The sequence below is a fragment of the Marmota marmota genome, unplaced genomic scaffold (assembly GCF_001458135.2).
Source record: "Marmota marmota marmota unplaced genomic scaffold, marMar, whole genome shotgun sequence".
Classification (NCBI taxonomy): domain Eukaryota; kingdom Metazoa; phylum Chordata; class Mammalia; order Rodentia; family Sciuridae; genus Marmota; species Marmota marmota.
The window spans coordinates 60909040-60931004 of record NW_026000037.1 but is presented as its reverse complement, the minus strand read 5'-3'; the positions used below and the strand labels follow the sequence as shown (position 1 = coordinate 60931004).

At 34.2% G+C, this 21965-nt stretch overlaps 1 protein-coding gene across 1 annotated transcript in view; it reads left to right on the top strand.

Annotated features, from left to right (window-relative positions):
- The first annotated feature begins 3191 nt into the window (after positions 1–3191).
- Chn1 (chimerin 1) overlaps positions 3192–21965 on the top strand; it is a 113204-nt gene continuing 94430 nt past the window's right edge. The window contains exons 1-2 of the mRNA XM_048812528.1: positions 3192–3226; positions 3489–3602. Of these exons, the coding sequence (XP_048668485.1) occupies positions 3207–3226; positions 3489–3602 (134 nt within the window). The 5' untranslated portion in view covers positions 3192–3206. The remainder of the gene's footprint in view (positions 3227–3488; positions 3603–21965) is intronic.

Below are 21965 nucleotides of genomic sequence, written 5' to 3'. Positions count from 1 at the left end.
AATTACCAGAATACATTTTCTCGATTGGCATATGTAAGAGACAAGAAAATGGTGCATTTAGTAAAAATAAATAAATAAAGGAAGTATTCAATCTTGGTGGAATTAGATTTTTTTTTAATTACAAGTGTAATTATCCTAAATGGCAAAAATATTTTTAAAAAGGCAATTATAAAGAAGAAAATAGCATGGAAAAATGTACATGCAGTAATGTTAAAGATGTAAGCAATGTGAGTAAATAATTCTAGATATATATGAGGAATGTATATATTTGTATGTGTAGTTTGCATGTATTAGATAATATACACACACACATATGGAGGCATGTAGTGATTTATTCTATATTTCTACCTTTCTTCCCCCAAATTTTCTATAAGCAGTGTACATTCTCTTTATTATCGGGGGAAAAGAAAAAGAAAAGAAAATCATAGCTACTCAGAAACCATGGTTGTTAAGAATTTAAAGTGTTGGGTAGGATGTGGTAGCACATGCCTGTAATCTCAGCTACTTGGGAAGCTAAGGCAGGAGGATCACAAATTTGAGGACAGCCTCCTCTACAGCTTAGTGAACCCCTGTCTCAAAAATTAAAAAGGGCTGTGAATATAGCTCAGTGGTAGACTGCCCCTAAAGTCAATCCTCAGTACAAAAAAAAAAAAAAACAGAGGAAGTATTACCTATTTTCTCCTCCCCCCTCCCTCCTCCTCCCTCTGCTCTTTCTCCTCCCCTGTCCTCCTCTCCCTTCTTCCCCCCCCCTTCTTCCCCTTCCTCCTCTTCCTTCCTCCCCCTCCTTCTCCCCCCACCTCCTCCAGATTGAATCCAGGAGCACTTTACCACTGAGCCACATCCCCATCCATTTTTATTTTTTATTTTGAGATAGGGTCCCCCAAAGTTGCTGAGGCAGGCCTCAAACTTGCAACTCTCTTCCCTCAGACTCCCAAGTCACTGGAATTATAGGTGTGTACTGCCATGCCCATCTGAAGTATTACTTTCTAAAGGTCTGTTTTGCTAGCGGTGTTTTGCAAAATTGAGATATTATACATATAAATTGTAGTCTAATTTTTTTCCATTTAATATTGATGATGAGCATTGTAACAGTTTTTAAAATTGGCTTTGTGATTCTACAATTGGACAGCAGACTGTACCAAAAATGGCGCAGAATGCTACTCTGATAATTTCTGAAATCTTTAATTTTTCCAAGTGTTGAGAAACAGAAATTTAGCACTTTGGAGAAAAAAAAATAAAATCACATTTTCATTATTCTCCCAATAAAATAATTTTTTCATTACTTGATTACATCAAATAGTCATATATTTACCAGATATTTTAAAATTATTTAAAATTCTAAATACATTTTCTAGACTCTTATGAATGGATCACAGACACATACCTGTGAATTGGGAGGAAGATGATTCCAAAGTTGAGAACTATTGGTATTCTTTACAGTGATATCATAATTTATATAGTCATATTCTGCTTAGGGCAGTTAGACTGTTTTTAAACTGTACAGACTGAGCATCCCTCATCAGAAATGCTTTGGATCAAAAGTGTACCCAATTTCAGAGGATTTCAGATTTTGCTTATCTGGGTTAGGGATGCTCAATCTCTACTATTAAAAGTAATTCCATAAGAAACATCTTGGTGCATAAAGTTTTTTGATAGAAATATTGAGTCAACTGATAAGAATAATTTTAAAGTTCTTTACATTTTGTTGTCAATTTTTATTCCAAAATTTGTTTGAGTTTGATTTTTTAAGGTACTTGAAGGTTTAAAAAAATAAACAAATAGATGTTACATGTTACTAATTTTATTAATTGATGTCATTTAAACTCAAAAGTGTATACCAGCAGGCTAATCGAATGGTATATGTTACTGCAAGGGATAGATTACCATCTTTTGCTTCCAGCAAATTCCAAGTTTTAGCATATGAAGCTAGTTCTGAAAAATTGAAAAATTTATGGAGATGAAAACCTCACAAGCCCATTGTAAACCTAGCTGTTCTGATTGTCTTGATTTGAACATATCTATCATGAACTATTTTAAGACTGTTAAGAGAAATAGAGCCATGCCCATGAGGAAAAACCAAGATTGCCACTTATCCCTAGTAAAGTTCCTAAAGTATTAAGGTGTCATTTCAGGGCCTTTATAATTTATTATTCCAAATTCAAGTAGTTATTGTCTCATAATTTTATACCAATGGAAGCCACAAAGTTTTTTTTTTGAGCAATGAATCTCTCCCTCTACCCTCTAAGGTCTTATAGCTGGGACTATGAAATAGACCTAACAATAGGAAGATTAACAGGAGAAAAGTATACAGATTTGTTAACTTTTGATATAGTGTGCACAGGGGCATCACAGGAAAAATAAAATGAATACTCAGTGAGACTGAGAGCTAATATGAGAAGGGGAGGGAAGATGTAGGCCATTTACTCTCAGGAAAGAGTAAATGATTTTTAGGAAACAAATATAGTCCCTGAGAAGAATAATTGAGAGAGATGCTAGTTAGAGACAAAGATTTTTTTGGTGTGATGTCAACTTTTAATTTCCTTTCCTGTGATAAGAATCAGTCTTACCTGATTGATGAAATTCCTGGGGAGGGAATTGATGGCAATTGAGTTACTTTTGGAGAATCTGACTTTAGGTAGACAAGAGGAGTTCAGAGAAAGACTTTTCCTGCATTTGCTATTTTTTTAAATGCCTTCAGCTCAAAATAATATGCTAAAAAAAAAACATATTTTGGAGTGACATTTCCTGAATTCCTTCATTATTTTTGAGTTACTAAAAAGACATATGTAAAACTTCTTTTTAAATTGTGAATCATCATACAAGTGTAAGGTGATTTTATACTTTTAATAAATTGTCCTCACTGACATTTTTCTTGTTTAATCTTTTTACGTCAGATTATTATAGATGAATTTGCTATATATATATAAAGGTTGTGTTATTTATGTTTATTATTCTCTTTTTTTTCTTTGTTAATCAGAAATAAGATTTTGACAGGAAGTGAAAGCAAGTACTGTAGTTGTTTGCTTGTGGTCTGAGTATTCAATAATGCCAATTATGCACATTATTGGGCAATCATGCCAATTAAGGACAACCCAGAGTCCTGGAAAATTGCCAGCATAGACTCTAAGCCAAAATTTTAGAGCAACTGCATCAGTGAAAAGAAAGGAAATGGAATACATTTCCGTCTATTTTTTTAGGAAGTCCATATGGTCAAATGGCTACATAAGTAAGGACTGTCCTCTGAGAGAGGTGGTTGATCATTCTTAGATGGATGTGAATTTTGATTTTGTGGTTGGTAAGTTCCATAGCTACTTTGATGCAGTTCTTATCACACAAGAGAAGTGGCCAGAGGCCAGGCCCAGGGAAACACAAGCACAAGCGCTTTCCTTCAATTATGTGACAGTAGTTTGTCTAGAGAAATGGAAGGGGGAGTGTTTTATAGGTAAAATGTGGAAAGTGTGCCATTTCTGAATTGACTTTGTGCTCAGGTTTCATGGCATGATCTCCAGAGAAGCAGCTGACCAGCTCTTGAGTGTGGCTGAGGGGAGCTACCTTATTCGGGAGAGTCAGCGGCAACCAGGAACCTACACGTTGGCTTTAAGGTTAGTCACAGACCTGCAATTATAACTGTGCTTCATTTAAATCCTCTTAATAGAGGGCTTTAAAATTTAAAAGCATCCAGCATGTAATTGAATTAGTTCTTGTTTTCTTTGGACCTAATTAGCATTTTAATAGCTTTGAGACCCTTTAAAAAATTCCTTATGAATGGTGGTACTCAGTAATTAAGAATTTAAAAACTTTAGATGCATTTTTGTTGTAGCTGCTTTCTTCCATTCTATCTTATCCTTTCTCTCTTGTCTTGCTGTGTCAGTTTCCATCTATTTCTTGAATAAGGAAAGAGACTAAAAGAAAGTTCTTTGTAATTCATAAAGCTAAAGCCATGTCATTTCTCTTAGTTGGAGTTGAAATAGCTTTTATTGGGAGCTCTTCGCCCTTCCCTATCAACTGAAATTTGCCTAGTGTTTTGGCTGTTTTTAGTTTATAGTTGTGCCCAGAAACACAAAGAATTATGCCTAGAAATATGATATTTGTTCTTTAGCAATTAGGGAAATGCAAATCAAAACTACACTGAAATTTCATCTCACTCCAATCAGAGTGGCAGTCATCAAGAATACAAACAATACTAAATGCTGGAGAGGATGTGGAGAAAAGGAGAACTTTTACACTGTTGGTGGGATTGTAAATTAATACAACCACTATGGAAATCAGTATGGAGGTTCCTCAAAAGACTAAGTATGGAACCACCATATGACTCAGTTATACCACGAATTGGTATTTATTGTAAAGAATTAAAGTCAGAATACTGTAGTGACACATGCATACCCATGTTTACAGCAGCACAATTCACAGACAAGCCAAACAATTGAACCAGCGTAAGTGTTCATCAGTGGACAAATAGGTAAAAGAATATGTGGCATATATACACAATAAAGTTTTATTTAGCCATAAAAAAGAATGAAATTATGTCATTTTCAGGAAAATGGATGAAACTTGAGAACATCACGTTAAATAAAATAAACCAATTTCAAAAAGTTAAGGATCGTATGTTTTCTCTTATATGTGGAAGACTAAAGAGGAAAAGGAAAAGAAAGAGAGAGGTCATGGAAATTGAGGGGAAATCATTAGGGTAGAAGAAGGATATCAGAGGGAGGGAGGAGGGGAGAGGACAGGGAAATACTGGGGAATGATATTGCCAAGTTATATTATTATATTATGTGTGTATACAAATATGTAACAATGAATGCCACCATTATGTACTACTATAATGCACTAATTAAAAAATATGGGGAAAAAAAGAACAAATAATGTTACTGCTTAAGGCCAACATATGTTACTCCTCCTCCAACCACCTATGCCTATGAGTGAGCAGGGATGTCATTCCTGTCCACAAGATTTAATGTTAATTTTTCTGATAATTAGAATGATATAATTTATCATTATTTTATACCAAATTTTGAATATGTTGTGTTCTTGCAGAATAGAGCTTGTCACAGTAGTTTATGAAATTTTGCTTTTTATAGGAAGTTATGAAGTATAAATTCCCCTTCAAATCATTTTTTTTTTTGAGGATTAGATTGTGAATACAGGTGGAAACATCTGTTCTGACAATTCAAATACTTATTCATTTTATCACTGAACTAGAAGACTGATTTGAGGCAAGTCTTCTTGGTTCCTTTATTTCTTACTCCTAACATTTTGTACTAGACTTCTGCATTACTGCATTCCAAATAGTCTGATCATCTGATTATCTGGGGTAAATAAGTCTTGATGTAAAGGCTAGAGGGCCAGAGTAAGGAAGAAAGAGATGGGTAAAATAGGAGATAGATATCTGTACAATGCTCTCTTCCTTTCCTAATTATTACTATTTTCCCTACCTTTCTCCAAGATCATATACAAGTTATAAAACTTTAATTTGAACTCAGTTTTGCTTCATGGAAAGTTCAAGTAATTTCCATTGCCCATGTTGGGTCTCATCCTATAACAGCTGCCATGTAGTTTTTACTGGCTGACTTTAGCGAATATTTGAAAGCCAAGGATTTATTTTGGAGTGAAGTTTCTCCTAGACCTTCCATGATCTTCCTCCTGCTCACCCTCTTATCCTCTCATTCTACTCATGACCTTAAGTTTATCATCACTTCCCGTCCACATGACCTCACAAATCACAGAATAAAAATTAGAGAACAGGTGAACATTAGATGGATGGGAGTGTTAATTCATAGTGTTGGGTTATATGAATTATTACCTTTTGTTATAATTGAAACTCACTATAAGATATTATTTGTAAAAGGAATCTTCCTTTTGTTATTGAAAATCACGGTAAGATGATATTTGTAAAAGGAGTTACCATGGAGATAGGAAGAATTTGTGAGTGTGCATTGAGTTGTTTTTGTGCTAAAATGTTATTGATACTTCTCTTGTTTTAAACTAGATGCATAGCAGGGAAGTGTATATGTATTATTTTTATGTGATACTCTATTTCAGTTGATGAGTCTCTTTTTTTTTTTTAACATTATGAGTGATCCATTTGGGGATAACAGTTTGTCTAATTTATAGCCAATAGTGTTCATTATGCATTTGCTCTAAAACCAGAAATGTACTGAACTCAGAGTTCTCAATAGGCACCCCAACAGCAGCATGTCTGAAGCTGAACTCATCACTTCTCCTTCCAAATGTGCTGCAATATCCATTTAGCTTTGACCCTGTTGTTATTCAGTCTGTTCCACAAGACAAAAATCAAGAAATTGTTTTTCTTTTTTTCCAGGGTTTAAAGGCCCTGGTGCCATTTATTTAGAAGCCCTAACCTTATAATATACCACACACTGTATCCCATATAAAAAAAAATATATATATTGCTGTTAAATTATACAAAGGTTTTTTTAAAAATATAAGTTGCTTTTGAAATTAACTTTAGATTTGTATTTTACTTTTGTGTCCTGAAGCCATGCCTTTCTTTTCAATTCTGTACCTTTTCATAGACCTTGAAAGCACTAGATACTGTGTCTGTATTATGTAATAGTTAACTTTTTGTTTTTGCTCATCTCACACAGCCACACCCAATGTCCCACTCATCCAAGTCTTTAGTATTACTGAAAATTTCTACTCTTTCCCAACTCTAAGCTACTTGCTGGACAGTTCAATAACTGCCAAAGAAATTTCTATGTGGCCAGCTTTGACCTCTCTAGTGTATCTTTTACATTGTCATAAATAATTGTCTTAGGCTGGACTTGTGGCTCAGTGGCAGAGCACTTGCCTAGCATGTGTGAGGCACTGGGTTTGATCCTTAGCACTGCATAAAAATAAACAAACAAAATAAAGGTATGCTGTCCATCTACAACTACAAAAAAATAAAAATAAAAGTAACAGTCATCTATCTTTTGTAGATAATAGATGTAGTGTGTACCTGTAGTCCCAACTAGTGGGGAGGCAGAGGCAGGAGGATCATTTGAGCCCAGAGTTCAAGGCCAGCTAGAGCAACATGGCAGGACCTGTCTCAAACCAAAACCAAAACAACAACAGAAAAGAAAGGTGGGGGAAAAAAACATCTAAAATGGAATGCAGTGATTAGAGAAGTTGTAGGGGTGAGTAGGGTACAAGGTTTCAAAGAACCCACCTCCCTCTGTCATTGGCATCTGCCCTGCATCTCCTTCACTAGTGATCTCTGTGTAATTGAGGTATTATGTAGAGGAGTGTGTAATGTATGTGTGCTGTCACTGTGGCAGTTTTCTGCAGTCAGAAAAAACGGTTCTCATCACATGTCATGGCAGGTCCACTATGGGTAGGACCTTTCTTTCCTCTTTGTATTATCTTCTTCACCCACGTCTCATTTTGGCCTGAATTTTAGGCCAGGCCTCATCTGGCTTTTCTGCCTATGCTCACGTTGATCCCTTGATTCAGGAAAAAATTGCTCAGTGAAAGTTTGTTGTAGAGAGGAGCATGTCATTAGATACCTGCATGTTCCAAGTATGCAGACTAAGAAAAGGTAATAATAGTCCAGGTACTTGGTGATGATTTGTGGGTTTCAGAGGGCTTAGGATTTTCTATCTGTTGATTACAACATTTGGATTACCTTAAGGAGATTTCATGACAAATATCATTTATTAGTAGTATCATTTAAGAAGTTTATTGAAAGCATGCTTCCTTACGGTTTTCATAGCTTTAGAACTAAAGAACATTTTACGAGGTGCTATATGTTTATTCTCACTAGAATAAAAGATTGTTAAGTTCAGTTTGAACATTTTTCTTTTGGTTTTTCTTCCAGTTCACATGTTCTGTCTTCTGGTATTTCTATTTTCTGTTTTCTTTCTTTCCTTTATTTTTAGTGGTGAGGTTTGAATCCAGGACCTCACATATACTGACATACACTTCTACCACTGAATTAAATCTTCAGCCCTCTGCTATTTTTGATCTGCTTTTAAACCCATCCATTGAGTTCTTTTTAAAAAAAAAAAAAAATTTTATTTTTAAGTTAATTTATTTATTTTAATTAGGTATATATGACAGCATAATGCATTTTGATTCATTGTACACAATTGCAGCACAACTTTTTATTTCTCTGATTGTACACACATTGAGTTCTTATTTCAGATACTGTGTTATTGTTTAGAACCAGAATTTTCATTGCTTTTTAGAAAATAGTGAAATAAGGAGGGGACAAGATTTGTGAAGAGGTGATTGAGTAATCACATGAAATGACCTTTTAAATATTTGGCATCAATTTTATCATTACTACCACTGTACCTGATAAAAATATAAACAATTTCTGGGTAGATGTGTGTTCATGATCTACTCAGAGATAATTTTTCACTGTTTTTATCTGAAAATTGATGCTTTTAGTTTAATTGCTATGACTGCAAGAAGGTCTTTACTAACTCAACACTTTTGTTAGTTGACATTGGCTTTTCCTACTTAAATAACTACAGTAGTAAATAGGTGAAATTATAGCTATAGGATTAATTTTTTTACTGTTGTTCCTTCTAAGTCATCCATTCAATACAGGGTACACTTGCTTGGACTCTGTCCAAGAGTTTTCTTGGAAATATATACATAGAAAAATCACTGTTACATGTTTGATATGGCATAGGACTAAAGTTATACATTGCTTAGATATATTGTTGGGCTCTCTGTCAACATTGTTTCCCTTTGATAGAAGATATCCCCTTTTTCATAGTTGCTTGAGGAGTTAAGTTTGTTCATTTTTACTGAGAAGAAAAAGAAAATCTTAAGTATGTATTTTATAAAAACTAGGAAAAATGAAAGAAGAAGAAACATTTACAATACTATTTAAACAGAACCCCTTTCAATGTAATGTATAAATTGAAAGAAAAGAAGAAAATCAGAAAGAACAAGAAATTGAGATTTTTCAAAAATTATCACAGAGGGCTGGGGATGTGGCTCAAGCGGTAGCGTGCTCGCCTGGCATGCGTGCGGCCCAGGTTCGAACCTCAGCACCACATACAAACAAAGATGTTATGTCTGCCGAGAACTAAAAAATAAATATTAAAAAAATTATCTCTCTCTCTCTCTCAAAAAAAAAAAAAATATCACAGAATAATTGTAGTTACCTGCTCTCACTGTTGGGACTTTGGAAGTGAAATTGTAGTTTAGATTTTAGAGTGTGACAATCCATTTTTCTAGTTGTCTGACCTTATTATAGATATTTAACCTTTTTGGACTTAAATTTCTACTTTGTAAAATGAGCATAATCCAGTTTTTCTAAAAAATAAAAAGTAAAAAAGAAAACAAAAATTTTTAAAGTCCGTTATCCCACTTTCAAGAATTATATTATCGGCTGGCTACAATGGTACAGGCCAGTAATCCCAGCTGCTTGGTAGGCTACAGCAGGAGGATCTGAAGTTTGAGACCATCCTGAAAACTTAGTGAGAACCTGTCTCAAGATAAAAAGGGATGGGGCTATTCCTTGGTGGTAGAGTACCCCTACATTCAATCACCAGTACCACAAACAAACAAATCAAAAAATTATATTTTCTATCAATTGATATGCTTTCAACTGCGAGTGTTACCCAATACTCAAAATAAGTAGACTCTACTGGCTTAAACACACTTTATTTAAGGAAATAGCTCACATAGTGAAAAATTCAGAAATGTAATAGTAGCATAGATGGTCAGTACCCCAGCGATGTCACAAAGGATTTGTGATCTTTCTGTTTCTATTCATGGCCACTCACAACATCAGCTCCATTTTAAGGCTGGTTTTCCTTGGGGTCCAAAGTCAGAGTTATGTACTTCCTTGTTCAGCCCTAGCAAGAGAATACAAAGGAGCTTTCCCTCCCTTATGCAAGTATACATCCTTCCCTTTCCTACTTCTGAGCTAGAATATCTGCAGAGAAATGCATGTAGTGATTACTCATCTAACTAGCATCTTCTCCCAGAGCTCAGAAATGGGGTCAGCCTCTTTTGGAAGAGAAGGCTTTGAGAGTGCAAAGCTGAATGAGCAAACAAAGTTCAGTTTTCCTGCTTTAAACAAAGGAAGAGATTAGAGGAAGCCAGAGGAAATTAGATACCAGTTAGACAGACAAACATGGCCAATGCAGCTTAGTAGGCTCTAGCCATGATAGTTTCCTTGTTAGGCAGTGAGCATGAACCCTTCAAATCTTTTAGTCCTGGTTAACCTCTTACTAAAAGTACTGTATCTAATTGTAGCTTTAGTAAATAGTAAGAAAATCACATATGAGTTCCAAATAAAGTTTGTTTATTTTTATTGTTGTCTTCTTTTTGAGGTACTGGTGATTGAACCTAGGGACACTCTACCACAGAGTTTCATCTCCAGCCTTTTTATTTTATTTTTAAAATTTTCAGATTGAGTCTCACCAAGTTGCCAAGGCAAGAGTGTGACACTGTGCCCTGCCAAAGACACTTTTAAAGGAGACGAGGCACCAAAGTTTTATAAATTGTGTTTTGATGATGTTCTTTTGCCTATAATATTTTTAAAACGTGACTTAAAATATTATTTTCCAAACTGACTTTAAAATAATTCAATAATTAATGATAATATGGGAAAACCCACTTGGTGTTAATTTTAGCTCATTGAAATCCATAGTACTTTTGACAGATATATATCTTAAAATACTTATCCCTGGTGTCACTAATATGTATCAATGCCTTTCATGGTTATCAGGGGCTTCGTTGTCATTGTTAAATTGGGGTAATTAAAATAATTCCCCAGATAACTGAGTCATTGAAAACAGCACCATTTGTTGATTATCTTCATTTTGCACAGTATTATTCAAGTCGGTCAAGAAAGAAGACATTTAACCAGGCTCTTTAAGGGAGACTAGAAGTTTCCTAGGTAGAAGGATAATATGAAAAATGAGCATTTTGGAAAGAAACAGCCTGGCACTAATGTGTAGAACAGTCTGGATAGTTTGGTGTGTGCCAAGCTGCTAGAGGGTTGGGGGAACAAAAAATTTGAGGAATAAGTGTGCCTGGAAAACCTTGTATTTCATGCCTAAGAGTTTAGGCTCAGATGGATATGGTGGCGCATGCCTGAAATCCCAGTGACTCCAGAAGCTGAGGCAGGAGTATTACAAGTTCAAGGTCAGCTTAAGCAAGACCCTTTCTCAGAATATAAAACAACAAGGGTGGGGATGTACCTCAATGGTAGAATGCCCCTGGGTTCAATCCACAGTACCACACACACAAAAAAAGTTTAGATTTTATCTGTAGGAAATAGGAGTCACTGAAGGCTTTTAATGGAAGGCAGTGATGGTTACATTTACAATTCAGGTCATTTTTGGAGCAGTAAGAATGATGAGTGGAAAGGGTGGTGGTAACTGAGTTTTACCAGAGTTTTGTTTGTTTGTTTTTCAGTTAAACCTAGGTAATTAATTTAATAAGCAGTTTTCCTTTGGCTATGGAGACTGAGCTTCAGAAAGGTTTCTTGATTGCTTATAGATTTTAAATGGCTCACTTTGACAAGAGAGTTAGCTCTAAATTTGGCAACTCAAGACGTTTCTGTTAATCTGACTCATTTTAGCTACTCTAAATTGGGAGAACACAATGACATCTGTGCAAGAGTCTTGATAATCCCCAAATCCTGTGCCTGGATATTCCAGGACAGATTTGGGTATATTCCTGAGAATGCTTCAAGCCCAAAGTACTTGGAACTTTTCTGTTAAATTTATGACTAACATCAAGATGAGAATTATTTGGAATGTTTTCAAATAGTGGAACACAAATGAGAATTTTTTTTTTTTTTTTTTAATTTTTTAGTTATTGGCGGACACAACATCTTTGTTTGTATGTGGTGCTGAGGATCGAACCCGGGCCGCAGGCATGCCAGGCAAGCGCGCTACCGCTTGAGCCACATCCCCAGCCCACAAATGAGAATTTAAAAACTGAAAAAGCATAATGGTTGGACAAATTATATTTTCTTTTAAAAAATGTCATTTCTTATTTGATAAATTCTGAAACATCATATCCTATGTTAATCTGAGAAATCATTATGTAGAACAATATGTTTAGCATCATACTTCTTAGGTAAAATTATGTATCTTTGGTTGTTTTTATTGTAAGTATAGCAGTATCTAAAATAATGATCACCAAAATGTTCAGTATTTATTTTTGAGCAGTGAACCTTGACTATAAATGGAATGTATCAATTTACTTAACTAATTGGTCAAAAGAAAGATTAGTCAGCCATAGGACCAGAGAAAGAGAATTCATAGTCCTGTGTTTGAGAACCAGGGTCTGTGTGGCAGGGGAGTTTGGCTAACACTGGTAAGTGCTGTCTCCAGCATAGAGATGAGTACCAAGTGCTATGTGGGTCTCCCTACTGTTACTCGTAATTACTTGGGTTTCTGTTCTGCAGTATTTCTCAGCACTTTAGTATTATTAATAGGAGTAAACTCATGTGATCATGAGATCCTCTTTCTAGTCTCTCAATGGAACACACTTTGAGAAATATTCCATTCAATATTTGTTTCACCCAGTTCCCCTTGGTCTGGACTCCATGCTTACTGAGCATCCTTCTGAATAATGACTGCCCTTGTGGTCTGTCTATAGGGAGAGAAAACTTAAAATAGACAAATTATAAAAGTCTTTGAGTTATTTTCTCATTTTCAGTTAACAAATTAGTATTAAAGACCGAGAATAGAAAGGAAAAGAAGAAAGAAAATCTACCATTTCTTCTGTTTAGTAAATTCAGATAAGCAGAAACTCCTATTTCCCTCCTCCCACTTTTCTCAGCCCTCTTTTTGATCATTAAACCTAAAAGACTGCTTGCTAAGTATTAAGTTGATAGAGAAGAAAATTTTAAGTGGTAGTGGCTTCACCAATTTTTTTCTTCGTGTTTTCTGATTTATTTTTTTATTTTTATTTTTTGGTGGACCAAAAAAAGACTTGCCTCCTATCCAAAGAGTGTTATGAAACATGTACCTTTGGCAACCAAGCACTGTTTCTATATATTACAAAATTACAACTTTTTTCCTACCTCTATTTGCAAGCATGACTTTTGCATGTTCTCATATCATACTTTTTTTAAACAGTTTTTTTTAGTTATAATTACCATACTAATTCAGCCATTTAAAATGTACAATTAAATGGCTTTTAGTATATTCACAAAATTATGCAACATAATTTTAGAACATTTCATCACCCAGAAAGAAACTCTATATCTGTTAGCATTTATTTCTCATTTCTCCCCAGCTCTCCTATCCCTAGGCAACCACTAATCTACTTCCATCTCTATAGATTTATACATCCTGGACATTTCATATAATGAAATCATATAACATGTGACCTCTTAAACTGAGGTCTTTCCATTGGCATGTTTTCAAGGCTTCTCCATGCTGTAACACTTATCAGTGCTTTGTTCCTTTAGCTAATAATATTAGGAAAAATATTCTAGTATATGACTATACCACATTTTCTCCATTCATTGGTAGATGGAAATTTGAATTGTTTGCACTTTTTGGCTATTATGAATAATGGTGTGTTCAAGTTTTTGTGTAAACATATGTTTTTATTTTTCTTGGGTAACTAGAAGTGAAATTATTAGGTCACACTTTTAAGTAATTTTTAAATTATCTTTTGGGGCTGGGTTGTAGCTTAGCATGGATGAGGCCTGGGGTTGAATCCCTGATACCAAACAAAAAGTAAGCTTTTGAGAAACTACCAAATTGTTTTCCAAAGTGGTTATACCATTAGAGTCCTACAGAGGTGAAAGAAGGTTCCAGTTTTTCCATATCCTGTCAACATTTGTTGTTATGTCCTTTCGAATATAGACATCCTAGTGTGAAGTGATAGCTCCTTATGGTTTTGATTTGTGCTTAACTCTTAAATGACATTTCATTTCTCAAATTTTTATCCTCAGCCTAGTTTTTATTCACTAGTCTCTTGTCTATTCAAACTTCAGTTCTCTCTCAAAAAGTATGCATACATAGCAATAGATTTAAAGCAGAAGGTAGAAACAGAAAAACAATTTTGTATTTTTAAGGTATCAAGACAAATTCCATTGACCATTAGATTTTAGATGTAGTTGTTTCAAGTATTATTTTGGAGCTACCCAATAGGAACTCTTAAGAGGATGATCACTCTCTGATGCTCTTAGCCATTTTGTAAAGGAGAATAGAATCTGACTTGTGTGTCTGCTTTGAAGTGTACTAGGGGATGTACTGGATTCTCTTTTTAAGATCTGTTTCTCAGTAACCAGATACAACTCCAGAATGTGTTGATAACACATTCTTATTTTTTAAAAATGACTTGACACATCCAGACATTTTATTAATGGAATTGACAGTTGTATAAATATAACAATAGCCAGCATTTATTATTACTGTTCTAGGCATTATAGTAGATACTTTATGTGAATAGTATTTCCCAGCCTTTTTCTTATTGTAGTACCTATAGAAAAAGATGCTGTTTGGTGGTGCCTGGAGGTAAATGCACATTTGGCTGATCATGGCCAGGCCTAGCCTAAGGACTTGGGTCATTTCAGATTCTTCTTAGCCTCTTCAAATATTGGATAAGTGGGATAGCTTATCACCTGTATCCTGTTCATGATAGCAGGTTGGGAAACTGAGTTTTATCTGCAGAATAAGCCCAAGCAGTAGATACTAGTATTTTCTGCATTTTGCAGATGAGAAAACCAAAGCTTAACTTTCTCAAGAACAAAATTCCAAGAAGAAATATAACTTATTAAAAACAACATCTAAAAATAAAACATGTATTTCTTTTTATAAGTTGATAAGAGGTATGACACAGGAGTAAACTATCAGCTTTTAAATCAATGACATTTTTAAAATTTAGATTTTAAATTTAGCAACACATTACCATTTTTATAAAACAGTGAAACCTTCATTCAGAATTTTTAAAGATGAGAATTTTTCCAACTAATTTTCAAGGGCTAATTTCCTATTGTCTACCAAAAGAGACAACTCAAATTAAATGTATTTGAAATTTAATAATTTAAACTAAAATTCCATTATAAGATCACTCTGCAATCACACTTAACAGAGTAGGGACTGAGTATGTAGCTTAGTGGTAGAGGGCGTGTGTAGTGTGCATGAGTCCCTGGGTTTAATTCCCAGTATCAAAAAATAAAATAGTAACTAACCAAAACAGCAGTAATTCTCTATTAAAATAGCAACATAAGTGCATCATGTCATTCATTATGTCTTTATTATGATTATGAAAGCAACAGATAGATGTATTAAAAATTTTTCAAATAAGAGGAAAGTATTATGTGGTGATTGTGTACTTCCCCATCATATGCTTCTATTTCCATTTCGTAGAGATAATGCCACTCACAATTAATTGCCTATCTTTCCAGAAATTGATCATGCATAATGTATGCATCTGTTTTTGTGGCATGTATGTATATTTTAAATGATCTTTTTTAAGGGGTAGTTAACAATAGCAGCAAAGATGATCTGTAGTCTTGCAGAGGTTTGCTCTGTTATCCGCTTGGATGCATAGTTGTATAACAAACAGCTAATGCTTGACAAAAGTAATCATTATCTTATTTGTTTATTTTGCTGATAATTGGTAGTTTAAGAAAATGTTGAGTTAGATTTTTTTGAGTTTACTTTCAGTGTCTATGATGAGGGTTGAAGCTTGGTGATAGAATGGACAACAAGGTGGTAAAATAAGACTCCTGTATTTTGTAAATGCAGTTGTGATTTTAATTTATTACAGCTTTGAGTTCAGAATGCTGATAAAATTCTAATATATTCCTGTGAGAACAAAATTGAATCTTTACCATTTTGAAAATTTAGTATGAAGAAACTATTGCTACCATATTAGAAAATGAAAAAAATGCATTCAAGTAAAAAAAATAAAATTTTACTAATGTTTGAAGAAAACCAATAATTCCTAATTGAATCTCAAAATATTTGTTTGGATTTACAGTGAACTGGGCTAAAGAGTTACTAGGTAAAGCCAGAGAATCATAGTAGATACTGGTAAAGGGGATTGAACATTTTTATAATATTGAAAATTGGTTGAAATCTTTTTTCATATTTAAGAAAAGGATCAAAAGGAACTGGAGAAGGATTGTGCTGTTAGTAGGCGTTGACGTGTGATGTACTGTGTTCTTTTGATCCAATAGCTCATGATAGGTTTAGTTGGTTACCATGGTTTCATTTCATTTCCTGCAGATTTTCCTGTACTATTTGGAATAAGTAGCAAATAATGTTCTGTAAAATAATTTTTCAAAAATGTTTTTCTGTTTCTTTTAGGTAAGACTATGAATCACTTTATGGGAAATTTTCTGGATATGAGAATAGGTGATAACACAAATGACAGTAGAATTTAGTAGTCCTGCAGTATCAGAAAATTGATACTGATAAAAAAGGATAGCAAATTTACCTGAAAATAGAATAGCAGATTATCAGTGCCCATAAACTTAAAAATGTTGATTCAGGTTGAGTATCCCTTAGCTGAAATGCTTGGGACAAGAAGTGTTTTGAATTTAAGTTTTTTGTTTTGTTTTTAGGATTTTAGAATTTTTGCATATGTATAGTGAAATATAGTGAAATAGTAACAATAATCACAGGTCTGCATGGGTTAACAAAAATCAAAGATAGCCTTGAATCTCTTGTACATTTAGGAAACAGTATTAATGACCAGAAATAGACTTAGTCAAAGCAAACAGATATAAGACAGGTCTTCAAATAACAGTGTGGTCCTTCTGTGTCAGATACAATGTATAAAAGAGAACACTTATTGGTTATTTTGTCAGTAAACTTACATAAACTTTCATTTTATAACACTTAGACAAGGCTTAGACAGATAGTTCTCAGATGCCTACATATACCTAATCACATATATTTTAGATGTCAACAATATTGTTATAACCTAAATAACAGTTGTTTGTTTAACCAGTTACAAAGTAATCATTTAAGAATTTAAAGCAGGTACAAACCCTAATTCCTTTAAGACTTAGTTTCCCCTAGTAATAAAACCTAAAAATACAAAAAACAAATTATCTTGATGGATAAGAGCAGATCAATGTTTCAGACTTTGCTTCATATCAGTACATTAGAGTTCAAATAATGTTTACTGTGCTAATTATAGCCAGTTTAATCAAAAACAAACTTTTTGAGATTTACCTTCCATAAATCTTCTGTAACTTACTTTGACATTCACAGATTTACATCCTTATTTTTGTCTTCTTTCATCTTGGACTTTAGCCCAAGAATGCTACTTTACCAGACAAAACACTTGCTCATCAAGAAACATGTGTGACTCTGAATTAAAAGAATGGTGTGGCTAGGGCAGAGTGAGCTGGAGAGTGAGGGAAAGAGGCTATAGCATTTGCTTCCTAGGATCCTTGGTAAGATATTTGCTCTTTATTCTAAGAGCTGGGTTCTGACATGACCCAAGTTTGAATTTCTCTTTGGTTTCAGTAGGAAAAAACAGCTAAAGGGGATCAGTAGTGAACACATACAAGAAAACTACTTGTTACATTTTCTCCCTGTAACCTGTTCATGTCTGTTGCCCTATGAATTTTGTGTATATTATCTGTGTGACCATTTATAATATTTACTGTTAATGTTTCCTTGATTTTTGTTGGTTTGTGGCTTTTTTTTTTTTTTTCTGTTTTGCTAGCAAGGGATAGAACCCCAGGGCTTCTCATATGCTAGGCAAGCCCTCTACCACTAAGTAATTCCCCTAGTCCTAAAAATGTTTTAATTTTCCATGGTTATGTTTTCAGTGAATCTTTTTCCAGATGATTTATTCTGTTCTTCTTTAGCTTTAGCCTAGAAACTACCATCCCCACAAAAGATTTGATATTCTGGATTTTGCAGTAGTGTTTTTGTTATATAGAGCTAGGGATTGAACTCAGTGGACCTCTACCACTGAGATATATCCCCAGGCCTTTTTTAATTTTTTTTTTTTTAATTTTGAAACAGGGTCTCACTAAGATGCCCAGATCAAACTTGAAATCTTCTGCCTCAGCCTCCAATATAGCTGGGGTTACAGGCGTACACCACCACACCCAGTTTATGGTATATTTTATACATTTAACTTTTTAATTCTCTACTAATTTTTTTCTGATATCATATGAGTTAAATATTTTCCCAACTGTATTTTATGTTTTACTTTCTTCAAGATATTTTAGATGTCACAGAAATAAGTTAAAATAAAGCTGGGTAATGTTACATTTTGTATCTCTGTCCTGAAAAATAATTTTATAGGCTATGAAAAGTCTTGCAAGAAAACAAAATAAAACACATATAAAAGTGAAAACTGATACATTTGTTCAACTTCATATATATAATAAGCATTACCCTAACTTCTTTTGACTATAGATTAACACTAACATCTCCAGAATACTACTTATACTGTGTCTAAGTGGATTTATTTACTAGTAACTAACCAGTCATTCAAATTCTAGGTAGTACTTTCTTTTCCAATTATTGGGAATTATTCTTAACATTTTACTGCTTACCAGGTGTACTGTGTCACTTGACAAACTCCTTAAACTGAACTTACATTTGTTTTTCCTGTCCTTAATCCTCATCAAAAAGATGTGACCAGCGAGGTGAGGTTGTGTGTCTCTGTAGCCCCAGCTACTCATAAGGCAGAGGCAGGAGGATTACTTGAGCCCCAGGTTTTGAGACTAGCTGGGCAACATAGAAAAACCCTGCCTCATACAGACAGACATGTTTAGTCATGTAGAACAGGGCTTGGCACACTTTTTGGTAACAGATCCACTAGTAAATATTTTAGGTTTTGCAGGCCAATTGAGAATCTTTCGTTATGTGGATATTTACATAGCTTCTTAGAATATAACTATTTAAAAATTTAAAAATCCATTTTTAGCTTGTCAGTCATACAAAAGTAGACAGTGGCCTAGATATGGGCTTCAGGCCATGGCTTTTTGGACTCTGGTGTAGATACCTGCCTGTGTTACTGCTACTATATTTGGTAAATCTTTGACCTCTTTACCCATTCTGAAGTTGACATATATACTGGCTCATGGACAAAGGAACCAAGGATGTTAATATAGGATTTTAATGTTTTTATTTTCACTTGACTTTTGTTTTTCAAGTATAATTATTATTTTTAATCAGTGATTTTTAAAAGCTTATTTACACCGTGACTCATTACATCGTGTTATTTTCTCCTGTGTGCCTTGCCTTTTCAGTAACCAAAACTTTCTGCTACCAGATCTCCTGTAGTACTTTTTCACTTAAAAAAAAAAAAAATCTTAGTAGCTTAAATGCACATTTAAAAGAAAATGAGGAAGGGGCAAGGTAGGGAGGTCTAGGAAGCAAAGGAGCCTGCCCCACTGGTAGCCCAAGAAGTTGTAAAGCAGCATGATTCCCCAGAGATTTTCTGGGAATTTTCTAAGCAAACCCTTCCCCAGTGGGGGGGAAAAAAAAAAATATATATATATATATATATATATATGTGTGTGTGTGTGTGTGTGTGTGTGTGTGTGTTTGTGTGTTGATTTTTCCTATATCATTATAATATGCAAATAAAGCATATTGGGTAGTAATATCAGATAAGGGCAATATTTTAGGGAATTACTATTTACACATTTTTATTAGGTCATATGTTTCGTATTATTGTAATACACTTAGACAAGATTAACTGGTGGCAACTTTTGGGTAGAATGTTGTCATAGCATCACTTTTTAAAAATTTTTGTGCTCAGACTTGATCTCACCGAAGAAAATCTCAGAGTAACAGAAGTATACTGTATTTGCATTAATGGAAGAAAAGTGGCATTAGGTTTGACTGCAAGAAGTCAGATAAGCTGAAACAGTTCCTTGCAAAAAATAGATTTATTTATTTTTTCCTGTGTTCAAGAAATGAGACCTGGAGATATAGCTCATTGATATACATTTGCCTAGCATGAGTGAGGCCCTGGGTTAGATCCCCACGTGCCTCCCCATACCAAAAAAAAACAAAGGGGGTGGGGGTTACTTCCCTATTGGTGTGGCTTTCCACAAGGTGAGAGACCCAGACTAGTTCTGTTTTGTTGCTTTCCTGCATGTGGTTTCCTAGTTTATCTCATGGTACCTGCAGAGCACCAGACTTTATATGCACATTCAAAGGGTTGAAGATCCACACCCTTCTCACTTATTCTCTTTTGAACTCCTACCAGCAAGGCAAGGGACTCTGAGAAATGGAAGTTTCAGTCTAGGGAGCCATATTCACACCTGACAATCAAGGAAGAAGAACAGAATGGGTGGTAAGGACTGGTAGCAGTCTCTGCTATAGAAGGAAAAGGGGAATTTCTGTCTGGTTTTTCATTATTTAGGAGCAGGTCATTTTCAAAAGACTAACAGCTGGTACTCTCCCTGCCTTTTTTCACTCCACACTTCTTTATATTGATAGTCCCAGAAGAGAATGGATTATGAATCAGGTAAAAAGAACCTTTCCTCTCTAGGTTGTGGGAACTCTCTTGTTTAGCCAGCCCTCAGTTCCATTATACTTATTTTTGTTTTCTATTATGAGTTTGTTTCCAAACTAAAAGTACACACCATAGTTAATGTAGCTCAACTAGTATAATTAGATGGGTTGATGAAATTTTATATTGCTTATGTGAAGTATAGAAAAGGGGAATTATTTTACTCCATGCAGCTAAATTTGGAATTTATTTTTATCCTTCCAATGGAAGTAATATGTCTTAGAAATGTTTATATACATATAAAATACACCCAAATACAGATTTATCTCTGAAGATAATTCCATCATGATCTTAAGGCAAGTACTGACATCATTTACTCTGATAGCTATTCAAAGGGAGGCTTTGCCCTGCCCACCACAGAAGAGTGAAAAATGCATTTTTTCCTTAAATTATAAGGTACCAAATAATAAATTCAATAAGTGTAACCAGTGATTAAGATATTGCTTATTTTAGTAAGTATCATCTTTTCATTCCTTAAATTCAGTGGATATCAGAAACTAGAACATCCATTTTGAGTAGAAAAGAGCACCAGGTTCCAAATGATTATCTAACCTTTTTTATTCAGAGTTTGCCAGAACACACAGATTTCAAAACATACCAGTTTTAGAATTTGCCAGAATATATCAATAGAAGGAAAAAACATTATCTGTTTCCCTCCTTACTCCACTTTTTACATTTATTTATAAGTTATTTCAATAAAATATACATATGATTTGAATATTGCTAAGACAAAAATATAAATATCCCATTAGATGATAGATATATAATATATACACAGTTGGTGATACACATTAACATTTAAGTAGTTGATTCTGACATTTTACCAACAAATTCAAATTTTGAAGATTAATTGAGAAATATAATTAAGTACAGTGGTATTGGAAACATAAGCTAGAAGGAGCAACACCAATGACCACTGAAGGTTACATAAATAATTAATGCAATTATCTGTATTTACTCATTTACTTTACAAATGGAAAGGATGATGTGATATCTACAGAATGTGGGCTTCTATATAGGAATAAATGCATGTCTTTCTCAAAATTGTGCAAAAACATGTGACCATTAAATTATGATTAGACTTACCTATCATAAATTCCACCCAAATGTATTTATTGGTTACTAAAATGCTTTTATTGAAAAGTATATATTAAATTCATATACCTACCCTCTCTGCCCCAGCCAGATGTCACCATATGCTTTTTAAAACACTGACTTGGGGCTGTAGCTCAGTTGGTAGAGCATTTGCCTTGCATGTGTGAGGCACTGGGTTCAATCCTCAGCACCACATAAAAACAAATAAATAAAATAAAGGTATGTGTCTGTCTACAACTAAAAAATTTTTTTAAAAAAACCCACTGACTTAATTTAGTTTTATAAAAAATTAACAAAGGGTAAGAAGGGGTGGCAAGCCGATAACGTTATGCCTTGAAAATAAAATGAAACCAAATATGGACTTATGATTAGAAAGAAGGGCAGAATACAGATGAAAATCTAGAAAAAAGAGGGGGGGGGGGGGG